The 20,552-nt window shown below is 38.8% G+C and overlaps 1 protein-coding gene across 16 annotated transcripts in view; it reads right to left on the bottom strand.

Moving 5' to 3' along the window:
* The window catches only part of UNKL (unk like zinc finger), a 60,316-nt gene that overhangs the window by 25,186 nt on the left and 14,578 nt on the right, over positions 1–20,552 (bottom strand). For 6 of the 16 annotated variants that reach the window (XM_052773070.1, XM_052773069.1, XM_052773071.1 and 3 more), the window contains 2 exons: positions 14,846–14,930; positions 9,268–9,512 (listed from right to left, as the gene is read on the bottom strand). The exons of 2 other annotated variants lie outside the window; for them this stretch is intronic. In XM_052773070.1, coding sequence (XP_052629030.1) covers positions 9,268–9,512; positions 14,846–14,930 — 330 coding nt within the window. Of the gene's footprint in view, positions 1–9,267; positions 9,513–14,845; positions 14,931–17,084; positions 20,506–20,552 lie in introns of those variants that run through there. 8 more of the 16 variants (XM_052773077.1, XM_052773076.1, XM_052773078.1 and 5 more) reach the window with 4 other exon arrangements.

Below are 20,552 nucleotides of genomic sequence, written 5' to 3' on the forward strand. Positions count from 1 at the left end.
TAAAAACATTATTGAAATTATAATTTTTTAGTTCTGCTGTACATTTTCCAGAGAGTTTTAAACTTCTAAAGTAAAAGGCTTAGGATGAAGGTACAATCTGTAAGTAGATCTGGACAATTTTTTTGCTAAAAGTACAATTCTGATCAACCTGAAATTTATGAACTCAGGTGTCAGCATCCTACAATAACATGTTTGAGTGGAATTGTGGGCATTGCTTGTTTCTACATTTTTTAAGTAAACCGTTCAATTTTTGTAAACTAGATTTATAACTAGACTCACAAAGGCAGTATGGAAATAGTTGCATCCTAGATTTATGTCTAACAGCCCAGTGGTGAGAACACTCAGTGGTGATACACATTTCAATCCCTTCTGTGCTTGTTTCAGAACGGAATCTGCCAGCTCTCAAGGGAACTGAACCGGTTGATACAATAATGGAGTGAAATTCTGCTAAAGTTGTTTTGGATTGCTTAAATACAAAATACACACCGGATCAGACAGGCTAAGCAAGAATAACTATACAGTTTACTGTTAAACTTTCAAATTAGGGCTAAGCCTAACCCTTAATTTTACTTTATGCTCCAAAGAATGTGGAAGTATTTTAAGCAAATCAGGATTTTAGCAAGAGACACCTCTCTCCCCAGAATAGTATAAATGTCCCTCCTCAGCTGCAGGAACTTCAGATTCAAATTCCTGTGAATCAGGTAGAGGACAGGCATGACCCTAGATGAGGTCTTAACCCTAGACAGAAAAAAAACACTTCCAACACATGTAAGCCCTATACTTGCTGAAGATTATTACCTATGCATTCACTCACTCCTATCCCTCCAGAAAATGTCCCACCACGAACCTTACCGTGGAGGTCTGTAATTAGATTGCTTCTGAAATCCAAAGACAGCTTCTCTACACAACAGTCTGAAATGTATGTATACCCTGAGAGCTGACAGAAGTAGAAGAGTGGGCACCACAGCAAAAATAATTAAATTGATAGCCAAGGTTTACTCAGACAAAATTCCTTCTGAAGTCAAAGGCTGAAGAATTCATGTTTTGACCACAAGCTTGTTACAACATGCAAGGTTTCTCTTTCTGTTACCGTTTACTCTAAATCCAAAACTGAGGATTGCCCCTGTGCCTGGTGATGCTAAGTTTGCACATTTTTTCACCTCTAAAATACTGAAATCCTTTCTTTATGCTAAAGAGGAAAGGAAAATAAAAGGACACTGCCAGGAAAAAAACCCAAACATTGCTCTTTAAGTGAAATTTAATTTTTTTTTTTTTGTCAATAAAAATGTGCTAAGGTATTCAGTTCCATATCAAAATATTTTGAAAACTTTTTATGAATAACATAGTTACATCTTGTAAGTATACTTAAAAACATACTTCTGGTAGCACAAGGCTGCTTAATGCAGCAAATATGGAAGATAAAATGACTAGACAGTGAAGGCAGACTAACACCCGAAGTAAAATACTAATTTAGGTAAGCTACTGACTCAATTAAGGATGAGTTCCCTAATCTGCACAGAATGTTTCTCAGGTGTGTATTTCTTGTCCACTCTTTCAGCTAGGCAGGCAACACAGATTATTTTACCAACACAGGAAGATGTACATCATGGTTGCTCCCTACAATGTGACCTAATGAAGATCGGGGAAGAGCGAGGAATTAAGATAGCCATTATGGATTACTTGTCCTGGAGGGCTACCTGCAGACAACAGAGCCATAAATGGGGAACCCAGAAGGAACCCAGAACATAAATGTTCACCCAGAAGTACTGGGCTTGAGGTACAGAGTTACTGGTCAAGATCAGATGATACCAGGTATGTAGTCCATTACGTAAGACCATAAGGCGCTGCTCATGTGATCCTTCTGTTTACAGTAGGTATCAGTGGTAGCATTAACATATATATATAACTGTAAGCATCGAGAACTTACAATACAATTTTATGTAGTTTTGCTCTGAAAAACTAAACTAAACTAAAACAATTGCTCAACCCCCTAAGATGCAGGCAGCATTATCTGATTACATTAATGTTTAGGCTTTTGCTCTTAATTTCTGAAGAGTCCACCAGGATGACAATAGACATAGATAGCCTCTACTCTGTCTTTTGTATTTTTCAGAAAAGAAAAGTTAGTTAAGTTTTAATAACTGGATTACACACTACCACAAATTTTGTGTGACTCAACTTGCAAAGAAAATACAAAGAACTCATGCAAATGAAGCAGGAAAAGAAAATGGGTCACATAACATCCACGGTAGGTTAAATACACAAGCAAGAAAAAAAAAAAATTCAAACCTAGCCTGAATTTACAAGGCAACTACATCGAAAAATCACTCTTTTTGGTCTCAAGTTACTATTTAGAATTTATTCCTCCTGGCAGAAAAGTACCTGGGAGTATTGGTCGACAGCCAGCTGAATACAAGCCAGCTGTGTGCCCAGGCAGCCAAGAAGGCCAATGGCATCCTGGCTTGTGTCAGAAATATTGTGGCCAGCAGGACTAGGGAAGTGATTGTTCCCCTGTACTCAGCACTGCTGACGCTGCACCAAGAAAGACATTGAGGTGCTGGAGCACGTCCAAACAAGGGAAACGAAGCTGCTGAAGGGTCTAGAGAACAAGTCCTGTGAGGAGTGGCTGAGGGAACTGGGGTTGTTTAGCCTGGAGAAAAGGAGGTTGAGGGGAGACCTTATCACTCTCTATGACTACCTGAAAGGAGGTTGTAGCGAGGTGGGTGTCGGTCTTTTTTCCCAAGTAGCAGGTGATAGGATGAGAGGAAATGGCCTCAAATTGCGCCAGGGGAGGTTTAGATTGGCTATTAGGAAAAATCTCCTCACTGAAAGGGTTATCAAGCATTCGACAGGTTAAGTCACCATCCCTGAAGGTATTTAAAAGACTTGTGGATGTGGCACTTAGGGACATGGTTTCGTGGTGGACTTGGCAGTGTTAGGTTTAAGGTTGGACTCAATGATCTTAAAGGTCTTTTCCAACCTAAATGATTCGATGATTCTATCTCCTGTCTGCCCCTATACTGTATGTTTATCCCCCTAGTAAGAATGTAAGAAATGTCCTGTTGTGTTAGACCCAGACTAATATCCTGTTGCCAAAAGAGGCAAGAGGAGATGATATTCAGGGAGAATACCCAATCCTGGTTGTTATCTATGGCCATCAAAGATAATTCTTGAGGCAGAGAAAGTAAATGGAGGACTTTCTGGACCATCTCCCTCCCTCTGCGAGAGACTCCTCCAGGTCTGGTGAAGATACTCTGGCCAAAAATGTCAACATTGATCAGGACCCTCTTCCTTTTTGTCCAGGGTTGTAAGAAGCATCTCCTCTACAACTCAAGGCTAGGTGGACTCCACAGAGAAACCATGATACAGGTTACACTGCCACTCACGTGAGAAGAGAGAATTTATTCTCAAATATCAATTCATCCCTTATGGCTTGCTACACAATACCCGCAAGACCACTGCTCCTATATCTCTCATTTCTCATGCTCTTTGCACAGAGTAAGATACAAAGAACATCTGAGAAATGTCAAGAAACCTATCACTAGAAACAGCCATACAACTTAGTGCAGTATTGACGCCAAGATGGTGAGCTAACATGTATTTTGTATCTAGAGGGACGTGTGTTTCACAGTTAACATGAAGTCACATGTCAGTACTAACACAAAATGAGTGTGATATCAGTATTAGAGACAAAAAGAGTGCAAGAGGGGAGAAGGGAAACTATCAATGCTTACTTTTTGTTTCTCGATGCTGCAGAATTTACATTTTGGCATCAGTGTTGGCATGAATAGCAATGTCCTCAGCACTACTGATGCTAGGAAAATCTATTGCCAATTGTTAGTCTTTTTTTTTTTTTTTTTCAGGCTTTTTCTTCTTTATTAAGACAGAAACACAAACACCAGAAGCTAGAATTCATACAGTTGCCTCAACGCTGGAAGTCTCCAACATGATCTTTGGAAACCGCTCGACAAATGTAACTTAAGATTTGTGGCATTTGATTTCCTGTGTGTGGGATAAAGAGGCCAAACAGGTTTAAGTACTCTTCAGGAATGTGTCCCTCCTAAAAATGGAAATCTGCTGTGCTGTGTAGTCAAAGACATAAGCACAGCAAGGACACAGTTCAACCCCTAAGGATTTAGAGTCTGCTTTAAGACCAGGACTCGGTGACATTCCTTACTTTCCAGAGGCTCAGCTGTATATCTTCACAGGTTCATTTTTAAGCTTAAACACTGCAGCTGGATACATTTCAGATTACCTCTCACTTTCACAGAGGTTACAAAAGAACAACTTCTTCAATTTTGCGTCTTTGCTCAAGGTGATAGGAGGACGCCTGAACATTTCTGACACACCACAAGTCAAAAGATTCCAAGCTTGCCTTAACAAGGGTCACATACTCATATTGTTGTAACCACACAGACCTTGGCCTCTTACATTCTTACAAAGAAATAATTTGTCACTCTGACATTCTTACAAAGAAATAATTTGTCACTATTCGTCACTGCAGCTAAATTACTTAGAAAAAGAGCATGCAGAACAAGTGATACATTCTTTCCCTTGGTTCTTGCCTATGCTAGGTCTCTGCTTACAGCTGATCTTCTACAAAGAAAATGAGGAAATATATACCTACAAAACTAGTTGTATTTCCCGTGAAAATAGCAGCTTCTTGAGCTTCTTGATTTGTGTTATATTTTGTGGGTTTAAACGTACTGTTATATTGCCTACATTTGTGGGGGGTGGCAGGGAAGATGACAGGAAGAGGAAACATGTAGGTATTTTTAAGCTGTAAAACTAATTTTGCCTTCAAGTAACTTATTTCCTTCCTACATCCCTGTCTCAGAACACTAATTCCACAGTAAAGGAAGCATGATTCATCACCATTGTTCGCACTTAGATTATGCACACGTAATCAAACTCAGTTGCATGATCACAGCTTAATAAACTATTATTTACCAAATGAGTGTGGTAACTGATCATGTGCACGCAGTCAAGCCATCTCAGTTACAAAGTAAAAGAGAAAACTTGAGGCTTAACGAAGGCAGCAGAATATTAGCACTAAGTCTGCAATCAGGACGAGCTATGAAGGCACACAATCTTTGCCGCAACTGAGCTGACAAGCACTGACTTCTTAACTGTGCTAACTCAAACGTGATCAAGTACTTACACATCTTTGATAAACTTGATAAAACAAAGAAAGATGGTGCTGATTATCCTGTCTTCATCCATTGTGATCAACATATATCCTACGCAAATATTCAATCTTTTAAATACATCACGGACTCCGGGCATAATGACATCATGGCCAACATTTCTATCATTTTATTCTTCAAAAGGAAACTATGATTTATTGCTCTGAGCCTAGAATGGCTAACATAAATATTCTGTAATTGATAAATGCAATTAATCTTTGATGTATCTCCTATTTCATCTCCAGAATAAACAGCAAGTTTTCCTATTAATTTTGCAGTGCCACAAACTTGAACAATATTTACAGACAAATTTTATCATACAGCTAGGCCTTTGGTCTGTATCATCACCTAACTTAGGTACACTGCAGTTAGTTACCAGTAACAGAAAGACCTGATATATGGAGATCAGCAGCATAATCCTAAAGTGTGAGCTGAGCGTGTTTTAAGAAGTAATAAGATTCTTGACATTTTTTGGCTGAAAAGCTGCTCAAAGGAATATGCATTTTGTATTGATACAATAACACTGGAAAGCTAATCAACCAGCTAGAGAAAGCATATAAAGCAGCAACTATGACTATGGTTGCACACACTGAGACAGCCTAGTTAATCCAACTCTCATGGCACTATGAGAAAAATAAACAAGACATAGGAGAACACCATTTAGGTATGTTAAATTGCAATAAATGTGCAGGATATAAATGAGAACAGTTGAAATGAAGGGATGAAATTCAGGTGAGGCAGAAGCTCATGGCTGAGAACAATGCATATGTACGGGATGCAGGGGACTGCATGCCAGAGAGATTATTTTAGCAAAGGTGACTGAGGAAAGAGTTAGATAGCAAAAGTGTCTGAGGAAAAGGGGTGCATAGCATACTGGATGATGAAACAATACATAGCTGAAGATTCATGGAAAGACATGCAAGGAGTAATGGAAATCTGACTAAACACGAAGATGTGGTAACATAACCAACTTCATTAATGAAGTAGGGCATCAAAGTTTAAACAGTGCAAGCAATGTATCTGAAACATGGATCAAGCTATTTCAAGACTTGTATGCACAGAAATATTCAAGAAACCTTGTCTACTATAATTTCCCATAATTGAGGAGTTCAGACACCTGAATGTTACCAGTGCAACAGAAGAAACAATAAGGAAGACCCTCTTAAAGTTAAATAAAGAGTGAAAGAAAATAAATTTATGTCATAAAAAAAAGAGCAGTAGGAGAATGAGTAAAAAGGAGCGTTCCTTCTGGCAATTAGATGACACTGAACAGAGCACAAAAGAGTAGTAATGGTTAAGAACCAGCATAAGAGCTAAAAGTAAAAGTTGCTGGTGTAAATGCAGCTCCTAAAGAAGACACATAGGGCTGGGAAAAGGATGAGTGAATTTGTTGCTACAATGCATATGAAGACTCTGAATCTTACTTAAGGCACTTCACACCTCTGATGCAGTATGAGAAAAAATGGGTATGCCAAGAAAGCCAATCTAGGACTTGCTAGAGCAACACAACAAAAACAAAGATAAGAGGTGATGGTAAGTGTGGAGAAACAAGTAGTACTAACTGAAATGAAAAATTACAATCAAGGGAAATACTGTACCACATTGGGTAAACTGCATTGTGGAGGTTAAGTACCTTTAGATGATACAACTGGTGGAGTATAAAGCAAAGGGAACTGCAAAGACAGACTGGAGAAAAACAGTGCTATCCCGGATCAGGTGAAGGGACTGACAAAAGTATAATGTTAGATGCTTCAAACCAGAAGGCAGAACATGGAGGTAAAGAAACATAAATGTAGAAGCTCTCCATGGAAACTGAACTCACCAAAAAAGGCTGAAGAGTAGATTATTTTCTGACTGAAATGTTACGGAAAGATACAGCAGAGGAATGACTGATGACAGTCCAATTGACAAGACAACTTAGATAAAGACATAAGAACACAGTATAGGCGAGATAAGAAGGTATATATTTAAAAGTTATGCAGTCTCCCTCACTATCAACCTGGATCATACAGAATCTTAATGGACTCATTCTTCCAGTAACATTTATAGATAGGGCAATAGTATTACCACATTCTAGAAATGGGGACCTAAGAAACTTGCTCTCAGAGAGGAATTTTATGATCGAGCAGAGAACTGAGTTTAGGTCTCTCAAGTACTACATCATCCTTTTCCTCTAGAAGCAAACGGAACAGTAGGATACTCTCCCAGCGTACTATAACAGGATACGTGAAAGAAGTTTTGGAAGATGAATAGGGAGATTTTGTTTTGAAGACACAAAGGAAGATAGCTTTAGAAAGCCTAATTTCATCATGATAAAACCCACTAAAATTAAGTTTACTCAGGGCCAGTGTCTAACAGTGATGAGAACAAAGATGAAGGAGGGGATAAAGACAGAGAGCTTATTAGAACAGAGAGAAAAACACAAAACACAAATGTAAATAAGTTGCTGCGATACAGAAAATGGGGGGAGTCAGCGAAACAGACTGACTACTTAAATACTAAAAGTAAGCAGTTTACAGCAGATGGAGAAGGTGAAAGCAAGCAAGCAACAAAATTCAAGAATTAAACACGGAAAAACAGAAGACCAACCTGCTAATGAAAAATCAGGAACTGGATATTCAAAAAAACCAAATAGTGGCAGTGCATCAAACAATGCTGCAGGTAAGTAGTCCAGTGAAAGAAAGACAGAACATTTTGCCAGACATCAGAAAAAAGGTGGCTACTTGCAATGAAACTTCAAGTACAGGGAAGGGAGTGGGGTCACCTTTTCCATTTTCACACTTGAACAGTAATACAGGCAGAGACTCAGTGAGCAAGGAATGGAAAATGTACACAATGTTCATCAGATTCTTAATGACTAACAGAAAAATGCATGTATATGGAAGAAGATTCCACATAGCTGGAAGGCATATCAGAATTGTTAGGGTTTTCAGCTGTACCTAAATCATTCAGGAAAGGCTAAGAAGCTTCTGGGAGAAGAGGTGCTTTTACGGGTCTCTCCTGAAAGCTTCAGAACCTTATCAACAACAAAATCAGCTTCCTAAATAAAAAGGCAGAACCTCTCTGAGAACCTCTCATATACAGAAGCAGACTTCTGCACTGGGAACCTAAGATAAAATGTAGGCATATTGGTATCTTTATCCTCAATCTACAGTACAGCAATATGAAGCTACATGAAAGAAACCCAGGAGTTTCAATAACTGCACTATTTATTAGCAATTCTTTTTAAACATTATTTAAAATATGTCCTTTTACCTGGTTTCTAACCAAACAGCATAGATAAACAGTGCTGGAAAGTCAGAAGTGAAAATTCTGGGGATAAATGTGTATATACTTTTGACTCTGCACTGCAAATGAGGTAAGAAAAACGCAAGTCAGGAGAGAACAAGAGAGATGTCACTATCTTTATATAGTATTTTACAACAAACATAAAACCTAACAAAAGGATCTGTTCCAACTGGTACTAAAAGGAAGATAATAAAAGCTCTGCAATATATCTTTCTCCCTCCTCTCCCCCATCTTTAACTGATCAAAATTGCTAATATGAACTACATTTATCACCCTCATAATCAAACACCTCTCCACTACCAAACACACTGCATGTACTGCACCACTGTAAGAAGCCTTAAGTATAAAGCGTGTTCAGGTAGGACATCAATTCATTCCTAATGTTAACAAATTAGGGCAGAGAAGAGGGCTGGGATCAAGCAAGATCTTCCATGAATGAAACCTTTCCTATAGAAAAAAGAGACATATGTAAATTAAGCTGTCCTGTAGTTGTGTATTTGATTAAAAATTATGTTCCTCACTGTAGCATTCAAAATATCGCATCTAAAGACAAAAAAAAAAAGAACAGAAAACACAAATAATACATAGTTAAATCTGGTGCTAAGGGCAGACATTCCATTTAGGCTTACAGTAACAGTTTAATATTACTGCCTGACATTACCATAGCTGTGGTTTTTTTCTCTTTTGCTGAAGTACAAAGAAATAAAAAACAGACGTTTAAGAAATAAAATAAACATTGTATATTGGTACAGTAATTATTATTAGTAACTTTTCCAGAATTATTTACACTTACATTTCCAGACTGCCCACTGCTATTTGTAATGCTGTTTGTGGAGTTAAGACTGCTGCTCCATTCATTTGCAATTCCTATGCTGTCTGTTGAAAACAGGTGAGCGCCTGGCTTTGATTGACAACCAGTTTGCAGTATGACTACATTCATGGTGTCCTCTGTTGAAGGAATCCCCAACAAATTACACACAGATTTGATACTTAGCTGTGTGAATTTAACAATTACATACCTAGTACCAAACACAGCACCTGTCACATGGAAACATCAATCACACACAAGAAATCTCTCTCTTTTTCTTTAAATATAAGCACAAAGGCAAGGTAAGAATAATATAATTCACCATTATGTATTTGTGGCTACTAACAAATGCGATACTCTTATTTACTTGCTCCATCAAAAAATGGTGGGAGGTAGATTGAAATTCATATATTTAAAGTATTCTAGATTTTGCTTTATTTTCCAGAATCTCTATCACACCAGGGTTTAAAGGCAACATTTTTAGAACTCCTGACTGGAAAGGTAACAATGGTATCGTAATTACAGGGTTCTTTGTTCTCTTTTTCCAGTCTAGAACCAATTGACTTAACCATAAAACAATTTGAAGAGAATATGGGACTTGTACTATTTAACTTAAAAGGAACAATAACCTTTGAGAAAGTTCATTATTAACTTACACGTAAATTGTGACCAATGACTTGTTAATTTTCATACCAGAAAATTCAGCTCAAGGTGACTGAACAATTACTTCGCAATTCCCCAAGGGCTACTTTGTTAAACTATTAAACATCTTAGATATTTGATTCTTTACATGTGCGATGTATTAAGGAGATTTAGACTTCTAGCTTTATAGGCAAACGATGAGTTAACAAAAAATGTCTACTTCAGTAAGCAATTACAGTTAATAACATTCCTCACCTCATAATCCATGCACACAAGACATCAAAGTAAGGAAGTCAGGACTGAAAACAAAATCTCTTAATAAATTCTATAGGTATGGCAAGATTTTTTTCATGTCTAGCCACTAGTGCATTTCTGAAGGTGTAGTGAAAAACTACAGTTAAAAATCAAATTTAAACCTTTCTCTCTACTAGAAACAGTAAGTAGCTCTGATAGAGTGTATGAAAGTACAAGCCATAGTAGGAAAGAGAATGAGTATGAGATACGTAGACACCTCTCTTCAGTGGAGATTGCATAGCTGAAGATTGTTTCTAATGATGTGGGGTTTTTCTACCTAGCATTTGATCTATCACAACTCTGCGGCCTTCTTACTATATGGTCCAATGCTTTACCAAATATTTCCACTATTGTACAAGTTACAAAAATAGGGACGTGGCTCACAAAAGAGAGAGGAAAAAAGCTACTAGTAAGTACCACTATACACACAAGTCCAGTCCAGCCACACCCAAAGAAAAGAAAAGGAAAAAGAAACCATAGGGATGGCAAAGATGATGTCACTAGACCCTTGCTGTTCCTCCTACAGAATGAGAGTGCAAAGAACAGTTGGGAAGACAGAAACAGATGCACTGACTTTTTGTAATTTACTCTTACTTTCACTATGTATCATCTCATTGTATAGCTGCTTGCCCAGAGCAAGTCCAGTCAGCCATCTTATGTCCAGTCAACCCTCACACTGTCATAGGAAAAGCACTATCTGATTCATGCTCTCTCTTAAATCTTCATTACCTTTTTTCCCCTGACACAACCACATACTCATCCAACGTTCTACAAATGAGTGTAAGTAATCATACCACCCTAAAAGGGTAGTATAAGACTGCTTTCCAAACACTTCAAAGAGAAATAATCTCTCCTTTCTCTTTCCAAGGTATTTAGGGAGAATAATAACACGACTAGTTCTTGCTATTCTGCTTATTAAGTCAAACAGGCACATTAAATTCAGAATGTGTTCTTCTACATCATTCTAATTTCTTCCAAGAGTGAACATCATAGTTTGAGGCCAGCTGCACAAAAGTTACAAATTCTACAGTGTAAGCCTGCCCTAGTCTAACCATGTTTTCTCAAAGACGGTTGCAACTGGCAGAAAAGCAACAGTCTCATGTGGTGGCTTCTCTCATGGTCATCACTGAAGCTTGTGGAGATTAGGATAGAGCCCTCAAAAAGAACTTCAACTACCTAATGCCAGTGCAGTGGTGCTTCAGGGATTATGTATCAGTAGCCTAGGATGTTATGTAGAAATAGGGTTGCACTCTTTATGAGATACAACTTTTTCAGCTACATAGCCTCCTTAGAATTTGCACTAACAAGGCTTGGGTATTACAAATGTAAGAGTTACCACAGTCAGGCTAGGTCTGGCCTGGGGAATCCCATCTTTCATGAAGTCAGAAGTAAGTTTCTTCACTATTGCAATCTTGGCACCAGTAGAAGAGAACAGTCTTGGACAAACAATCTGAAGACAAATGCCTTCGGTAACAGAAGCTGTTATACAGGAGATGTGTTCTTTGAAGTGTTTCCAAATTCTTGCCAGCAGAATTTCAGCCTGCCCATGTTTGTGTTTAAAAAAAATCTATTTTTGTTAAGGTGCCAGTTGTAGTCAGGCAGTCAGTGGACAAATGAGTGCCACAGAGAGGTGTTATTTTAAGAGAGTCCTTTACCGAAGTGTCCCAACATACCCTGGCTACTCTCTGTTTTGCAGAGGGTGTCAGGGAGATATGCCAGATCCCACTACTTCTCCACTTTTCAGGATCAGGTGCTCTCCCTCCTGTCATCACAAAGTGTCTTTGGGACTACAGTGGACCTAGGGCTTCAGCCAGTGGGGTAAAAAACGAGTGACATTTATAAGACAATACTGTCTGTAGCCAGGGCCTCAAGGGAAATGCAGTCTTGGAGGAACAGTAATATTCCTCATGATCTTCACAAAGAAGGGAAAAAATGGGAAAAAAACGGCCAGCTGTTTCTGAGGGAAGACCGGGAACGCTATTATAGAGAATGTGTGCTTCCACAAATTATTTCACATAGAATGATAAAAATTGCTGACATACATGTATGAATGGTGGAAAATCTTCCTCTACCTGTTCCACATAGCTAGGGTTTCACTGAAGTTAGGTGGGGAACACGCATAATTTGTGATTCAAAGAGATCCATGAACCAAGAGTTTCAGGCTTTTCATACAGATGATATCTACAGCCCTGAAACCATTCTCTCCTCCTTCCCTAATATATGGAAGGGACAGAAACCATTTTATTCTATGGACATAGGAGGCAGAATTTCAGAGCTGCTGAACTAAGCTTAAAGCTGTTGCTAACAACAGAAAGGCACTCTTGCTGACAGTAACCAAACATCTAACTTTCGATGGACTGTTCAGACTACCAGAGACAGAGGGTAGGTACTGTTGCAAGATTTGAAGTTCATGTGTTGAGACTTCCTGCTTACACAGTCTTCATTCCAGATGATACAAGCCGAAGAGTTCCAGAGCATGCTGGCTGAGCCACATAAGTCTATTCTGATGGACATAAAATTATTTCTAATGCAACTATGTGGAGAAAATTAAGCTGCTGCTTCTCAATTAGCACTGCTAACATGTTCAAAGTCTCAGGAATTCTCTCAGAGCTCTGGAGATTTTTAAAGAGTACAAGAATTCATCCTACAAAGTAGAAGAAAGAACAGGTCTGGGGTAGAAGGATTAGCAACAGATTAGAAAGATATCTCTTAGGGAGAATAACATCAGCAAATTGTTAAAGTTTGGACTTCTCTTCAGCCCTCTTTATCTTCAGCCTGGGCAATGCTTAACTTTTCTTTAGAGATGGAAATCTTGTTTATTGCCAATGACAGCTTCCTGCGAGAATGATTCCTCTCAGGAATCAAGCGTCAACTGGACTGTTAAAGATACTAATGATCAAGACACACAGAAGTAGATCATAATGGGGTCTCAAAAGAACTCCAATCTCCAAGAGCTCTGCTGAGTTTATCGTGTACACTCTCCATGCTGGAGAGGCAAGAAGGGAGGCAGCATTCAGTATGCTCTAAGGAAGAAAACAGAGAAAATGTAGTCTTCTCCCACAGAAGTTTTGTAGCATGTCACAATTATACCACGCTGCATGTATGCAATTAATTTGTTTAAATCATACTCTTTCAGCTGTTTCAGGACCGAAAAAACTTATATCAGATAAACAGAACAGTAAACCCAGTGCCATAAATCACTTCTGTAACAAAATGTGTATTTTCAGACTTTCCTGAGTCAAAGAAGTACTTGCCAACACTGACAAACAGTGAAGGACTTGATTTAGGAGATAGCCTCAACAGCACAAAAGCAAAGGCAGTGAGCTACTTTTGATGTGAAGAAACAGTCAATACTGATGTCACTGCCATAATGTTTTGAAGAATTGCTAGGTCTTAGAATAATGGGCTTCTTGAAATAAATACAGGAGGTTATTTATCCTTCCTCCTCTTTGAGTAACAAAACCATGGAAAAGTAAAATGGATCATCCCACAGAAGTTAAAAGACAAGTTGACCATACCACAGATTCTCAGAAACAAGAGCTGTGGGCAGCAAGAATGACTCTATTCACTGGAAGTCTTCTAGGTAAGCAAGTGACACAATAAATGGTTGTATAGAACATCACATTTGCCTAGACAGGTTGGACAGAGAGAGGAGACTGCCATTACTTATCATTAGAGAATCATAAGATAAATAGTACTGGATTGCAGAACTTTGGAGGTTTCCAAAATTGGTAGGGTCTCTCATTTCTTTCCAGCTGTAGAAGCAGAAGGCAAAAAGTAAGATAGGAGGAGACCTTTTTTTTTTTAATTTTTGAAGAATAAATATGAGGTTTTACTGATTACATAATCAAGCAAAAACTACATAATCAAAAAAGAAAAGATTTATCACCTATAAGAAACCAGTTACACAGAAACGCTTCAAGTTCTGCCTTGCATCACAACTGAAAAGAAGGCATGAATAGTTGCAGCAACTGCATGCTTCACATTCTGGAGTGCAGGAAGCGTGTAGGGGTAGCCTAAGTTGACACTACTATTAAAAAGAATCTGATGATGCATACCCAGAATTAATCTGTGTAGATGCATACCAAAGAATTGAGTGCTCTCTTGGAAAAAGTGGTCCCTCTTCCCTTTTTCTGTATATAACAGTTTGAGCTCAGTGAAGATGTAAGTGGGCTACGGAGGAAAAAGGACAGGTGACGTAATTTTCTCTGTGTTCTTTTTCAGTTTAGCTAAGGCCCTAGTTCTGCAAATACTTGCAAGGATGTTTACGTTTTACCTGAGATGTTTACTATAGGTTTCAATAGGACATCTAATATATTTTAAAAAATCAAGTGTGTGTGTGTGTAGCAAATTGCCAAATCAAGTTCAAAAAGTTACAGGGACAAGCTGCGTTTGTAAAGAAAAGCACCTCCTGTTTTACTGCTGATGCAAATTTGATGCAAATGCAGCAAGGTCCCATAGCAATGTACGGTATTAGAAAACATGAAATAAATTTCTAAAAACAAGTGACATCAAATGCCATTCATGCATTAAAATTAACGATGTTAAGTCACTTCTGTTACTGATGCTTAGAAATTATGGTTCATTTTTGTGAACACTGATACAAAATAACAGTTCTCTTACTTACTTTCAACATGTGCAAAGGCACAAAATGGACCACGAGGGCAGTAACCTGTTTGGCGCATGTCATTGCACTTTGTAGATTTATATATCTAAACGAAACAGAAGGGTGGTTAACCTAAACATTGTTATGTAACGACAAAATAGTTGGAAAATTTTAAAACCTTTAAATGAAAATTTCTTTATCTTTACTAACAATATGTATTACACAGTTTCCTCAGAAAATCCAGTTCTTACGATCATTTTTAAAAATCAAATAGAAGAGCAGAATTTTAAGAAAAGCAAACCCGAGACAAGAGCATCTTAACCTTCTTCTGTGTAATAATAAATAGTAAGTAACAATAGTATTTAAAAAAAGCAGTGTTTAAACTACTTTGGTTTTCCATGTCGTACAGAAACAAGTCAAACATTGGGAATAAAATTTTCAGTCTTTTACACCACTTTTAAGAAATCTCGCAGGAGAAATGATGTATGTAGTAGAGCAGCTTACACAGCCAAAAAAAAAAAAAACCCAGTATGTTTTTTTCAACACAGTTCCTTCATTAGGACACCTCTAATACTCAAATCATCCTAACATTCAAATGTCTTTCTCTAATCTGACTGGGTGTGTGAGAACCAAAGTAATACAGATTGCTCATGACAGTAATGATTATATAAGTAAGCTGCTAGTAAGATCCAGACTCAGTTTATTGCTCTGCCAGGATCTTGATGATCTTTGGATCTCACAAGGCTGGGAAGAGGGGCTGACATACTATCATATTAGAACAATATTAAGAAACTATTTAAAAGCACGTAAGTTCTTTAGAAAACTAATCCTGGTGATTTGCAAGTCTGTGGCAAATAGCAGAGGGATCTTTTTGGTTCCCCAAGCCTTGGTACTGTGGTCTTTGGCTTTCAGTGTCAGTCGAGAGATTCATGGCTCGATACGTAATAATTCTTAGTTCAGAATGCTACTTCTTGGGCACTTTTCCATATGCTGTGTAAAAAAATGTTTACCTTGGACTCCTACCTTAGAGCAAACATGAAAAATGAAACTATATATTTAAAAAAATCAACAACTAGTTCTGTAAGCTCTTTAATTTAGAGCCATTTCAAGCATTTAGATAAATTTCCCTCTCATACATGATTTTGAATTGAGGCTGAAAATTTGGTTGCTATATTCACTACTAGTTCATGCATAACCCAAAGATCATCCAAGAAACCACAGCAAAACGCTAAATCACAAAATTATTACTGATGCTTAGCACTCTACAAAGAATTTATTTTTCCTAGAACACTGAAAAAGCAACAAAACGTCCATGCTGTAGACAAGTATTCACCCAAATGACACACTTAACAAACAAAACAGCGGGACTGATCTTGCCACCAATTTCACCAGGAGCTAACACAGACATTGCAAAAAATGAAGGAGTCATTTGTGGATACCATACCCTGTCCTGGTTTCAGCTGCAATAGAGTTAATTGTCTTCCTAGTAGCTGGTATAGTGTTATGTTTTGGATTCAGTATGAGAAGAATGTTGATAACACACTGATGTTTTCAGTTGTTGCTAAGTGATGTTTAAACTAAGTCAAGGATTTTCCAGCTTCTCATGCCCAGCCACCAAGAAAGCTGGAGGGGCACAAGAAGTTGGGAGGGGACACAGCTGGGACAGCTGACCCAAACTGGCCAAAGGGGTATTCCCACCTACCATGTGATGTCATGCCTAGTATATAAACTGGGGGCAGTTGGCCTGGCGGGGATCGCTGCTCGGGAACTAACTGGGCATCGGTCGGCAAGTGGTGAGCAATTGCACTGTGCATCACTTGTTTTGTACATTCCAATCCTTTTATTATTATTGTCATTTTATTATTGTTATTATTATCATTATTAGTTTCTTCCTTTCTGTTCTATTAAACTGCTCTTATCTTAACCCACGAGTTTTGCCTTTTTCCTTCCGATTCTCTCCCCCATCCCACTGGGTGGGGGGGAAGTGAGCGGCAGTGTGGTGCTTAGTTGCTGGCTGGGGTTAAACCACAACACACCCAAACTAGGAAATGAAGCTGGGCCCATCTCCTTTCTTTCCTGTTCTCTGTATATTGGTTAAATATAAAACCCCAATGCTGTATTGTTGTGGTTTAAGCCCAGCCGGTAACAAAGATCCACAAAGCCGCTTGCTCACTCCTCCCTCCCCTGGGCCCAGTGGGATGATGAGAAAATATAAAGAAAAGCTCATGGGTCGAGACAAGGACAGGGAGAGATCACTCACCACTTATGGTCACAGGCAAAAGGCAGCCTCAGCTTGGGGAAGAAACAAAATAAATTTAATTTACTACAAATCAAATCAAAACAAGGATAATGAGAAGTAAAATCAAACCTCAGAACACCTTCCCCCCACCCCTCCCCTTCTTCCCGGCTCAACTCCACTCCCAGTTTTCTCTACCTCCTCCCCGCAGTGGCACAGGGGGACAGGGTTTGCAATGAGGACTCCTCACACTCTTGCCCTGCTCCAGCGTGGGGTGTCTCCCACGGGAGACAATCCTCCATGAACTTCTCCAGCGTGAGTCCTTCTCACGGGCTGCAGTCCTCCACAAACTTCCCTGGCGTGGATCCTTTGCGCGGGCCAATCTTCTGTCACAGACTGCTCCAGCACGGGCTTTCCCATGGAGTCACGGCCATCTTCGGGGGCACCCACCCCCTCCGGCATGGGGTCCTCCATGGTCTGCAGGTGGGCATCTGCTCCCCCGCTCACCTCCATGGGCTGCAGGGGGACAGCCTGCCGTCTCACCACAGGCTGCAGGGGCATCAACCTCCTCCGGCGCACCACCTCCCCCTCCTTCACTGACCTTGCGGTCTGCATAGCTGTTTCTCTCACATTCCAATCTCCTCCCCCGCTGCAGGTTCCCCTTCTTAAATCTTTTATCCCAGAGGCGCTACTACCGTCGCTGATGGGGTCGGCCTTGGTCAGAGGCGGGTCCGACTTGGGAGCTGGGGAAGCTTCTAGCAGCTTCTCACAGGAGCCACCCCTGCAGCCCCTCCCCCACTACCAAAACCCCACCACACAAACCCAAAACATGTATACACGATGCTAACGATGCAGAAGAAAACAAATGAGAAGAGCTGACTTCCAGATGGTTTAAACAGAAGAAAGTGGAAGTTCGGTCTTAGTTTGAGGTCCTAACCAAAAAACAGCCTTCCTGATCCTATGAGCTACCCAGATGGTGCAGAGTGCCTTCTGGTAAATGCTACAGCTACAAGAAGTGATAATATAGATAATATCAAAATACTACTGGGGCAGAGCTCGCACCTCAAAGACTGATTTGGGAGATGGCCACGTCATCTATACATACTGATATTACAAGACAGACAGCAAACTCAAAGAACTAAATCATTACAGAAGACTAACTTCCCAGCTACAGACAAGAACACGGCTGCTATCTATTAACAGTATAATCAAGCAATTCCTGAATGTGATAACCAAGAGATTTCTTAAAAAAATAGTCACTGAGCCAAGAGGCAATGACAATATTCTTTATTTTAATTTGGTAAAGAACAAGTACATGAAAACATCCAATAAGAGAAGATAATGTTGGATAAAGTGAGTATTAATTCAACTTAAATTAAACGACATAAAAAAGGAAGGCTGAACTAATGTTAATGACATCAAATAAGTTGACTGAGGAATGAAGGCAACTGATGACCACCATTAAATAGACTGAATTTCATTGTGAACTGAATAAAATGAGTGCTTTGAATCCTCAAGTCAGAGGTACAAAAGCTGTATGGAATTTCCATTCTAACCACACAACTGGATGAAGTCAGAGCTGGAGCAAAGGAGGGAAAGGATCACAGGGTATGATGTTGAATGAAAACTCCCTTTTTGGTGCAGGGACATTGCTAGTTTCTGTGAAATTAAATACTAGACCAAAAATTAGGTGAGGCGATAACACTATGCCCACCTTGATTATCAGTAGGAATTATGGTCAACACTACAACAAAGGCAGCACAGCTAATGGAAGCAAGTAGACAAAGACTGAGGTGACTACAGCTGATGTGGAAGCAAAACACCATCAGTTCAGGAACAGGAAATGCATTAGGCAATTGTTATGTCATAATTTTTAAAAAACTGGCAAATAAGACAGATGCAGTTAGCAAGTACTTTTAATAAAGCCATCACATCAGAAGTAGCACATATAACTGAGGTATATTAAGTATAGCTCACATATGTTTGAGAAGAGCAAAAGTAGCTGATTCAGGCCACTGCATGTCCACTAATTATTCTGTCTGTCACCATTTAAAGACAGAAAAAAATGGGATAAAATTAGAAGTACATTTGGCAAAAGCACATCATGGTAGACTCACTGTATAACTTCGATAAATCAAAGGTCATTCTCTAAAATGGAAATGCAGTCTTTCTAGTAAGGACTTCAATAAAGGATGTGGTAAGATTCATTAATTAAGATAATGAAGAACATAACTCTTCCCAATGTCACATATCTGCTGTTAAATTGACTAATGGAGAGATGACAATGGATGGTATGAAAGAGGAAGGCAGCAGACAAAATGAGTAGCAGAACTCAAGGCTCAGCCTTGTGACTTATTTCAGCACTTTCATTTATAGCTTTGTCATAAATAAAAGTATGGTAGCAATACCAAGCAGGAAGACACCTTTACTACAGAAAAGGGCTGGAATACGATGCAGAAGAAATTAGATGATCTGAAATAAAACTGGACTGTAAAACCTCTAGTCATCAGGACAGTGAAATTCTGGAGCAGCATCTCAAGAGTAGAGATAGGTGACACCTATTTAGTATAAAGATGTAGCTGGTCAACTTATGATAGAGAATGTATGATATGAAGCTTTCAACAATCCTGGAGTCAGTATTCTACGAATTCCTTTCCCAGTATAGTCTTGAGATGCCTTCAATAATCTTCGTAATTGGAAGAGAAATTAGCAATTGCTTGAATGGTCTTTGCTTATACCTCACTAAGTATTGAGCTTTTTAATACAAGAAATTACATCCTGCTGTGAATTCTTCATGTCCATTCAAAGGTCCCCAAATGAAAACAGATATCCAATGTTGTACAGGCAGCTTCTAGCATAACATGTCTTTTCAGCATCATGTTTGTTTCCATTAACTGGCACATTTAATATTTTCATAGTGTCGCATAAGAATTAAATCTCAGCAGATTGCATGGCACTGCTCTCTTCCCTAGCACTTCACCGTTACCCTCAACCATCCAACAAAATTACAGTGACTGCCTACAGAGGAATATAAAATCACCTTGTTTTTTCTGGAGTGTCTTACTTCAGCCGCTAGGAGAGTATTCTGCTCTTTCCACCTCTTCCCGACCTATTCAGTTTCTCTTAATTATTTGCAATAAAGCTTTTTCAACTCTACTTAAAATAGAAATTTGTCCCAAGTTACTGAGTATCAATTACTACTGTGACTTCACTACCAATCCAAGAAGTTAGGTAAAAAAGAGAACATATTTATTTATGCCCGAATCCAGATAATATTACTTAATTTTTCATAAGCAGTACAACAAAAACGCCTATCAGTGAAAACCACAGCAGTACAAATAACTATTTCTTAACAAATTTTTTTTTGCTTAAGCAAATACCTCAACGACTAGAAGTGTTGAATGGAATGTCACATGTTTTTTCATAAATAATATCTTCAATCAATAATCTAATCCATAATAAATTTGAAATTGCTAAAAATAAGTAGAAACG

The sequence above is a fragment of the Harpia harpyja genome, chromosome 21 (assembly GCF_026419915.1).
Source record: "Harpia harpyja isolate bHarHar1 chromosome 21, bHarHar1 primary haplotype, whole genome shotgun sequence".
Lineage (NCBI taxonomy): Eukaryota > Metazoa > Chordata > Aves > Accipitriformes > Accipitridae > Harpia > Harpia harpyja.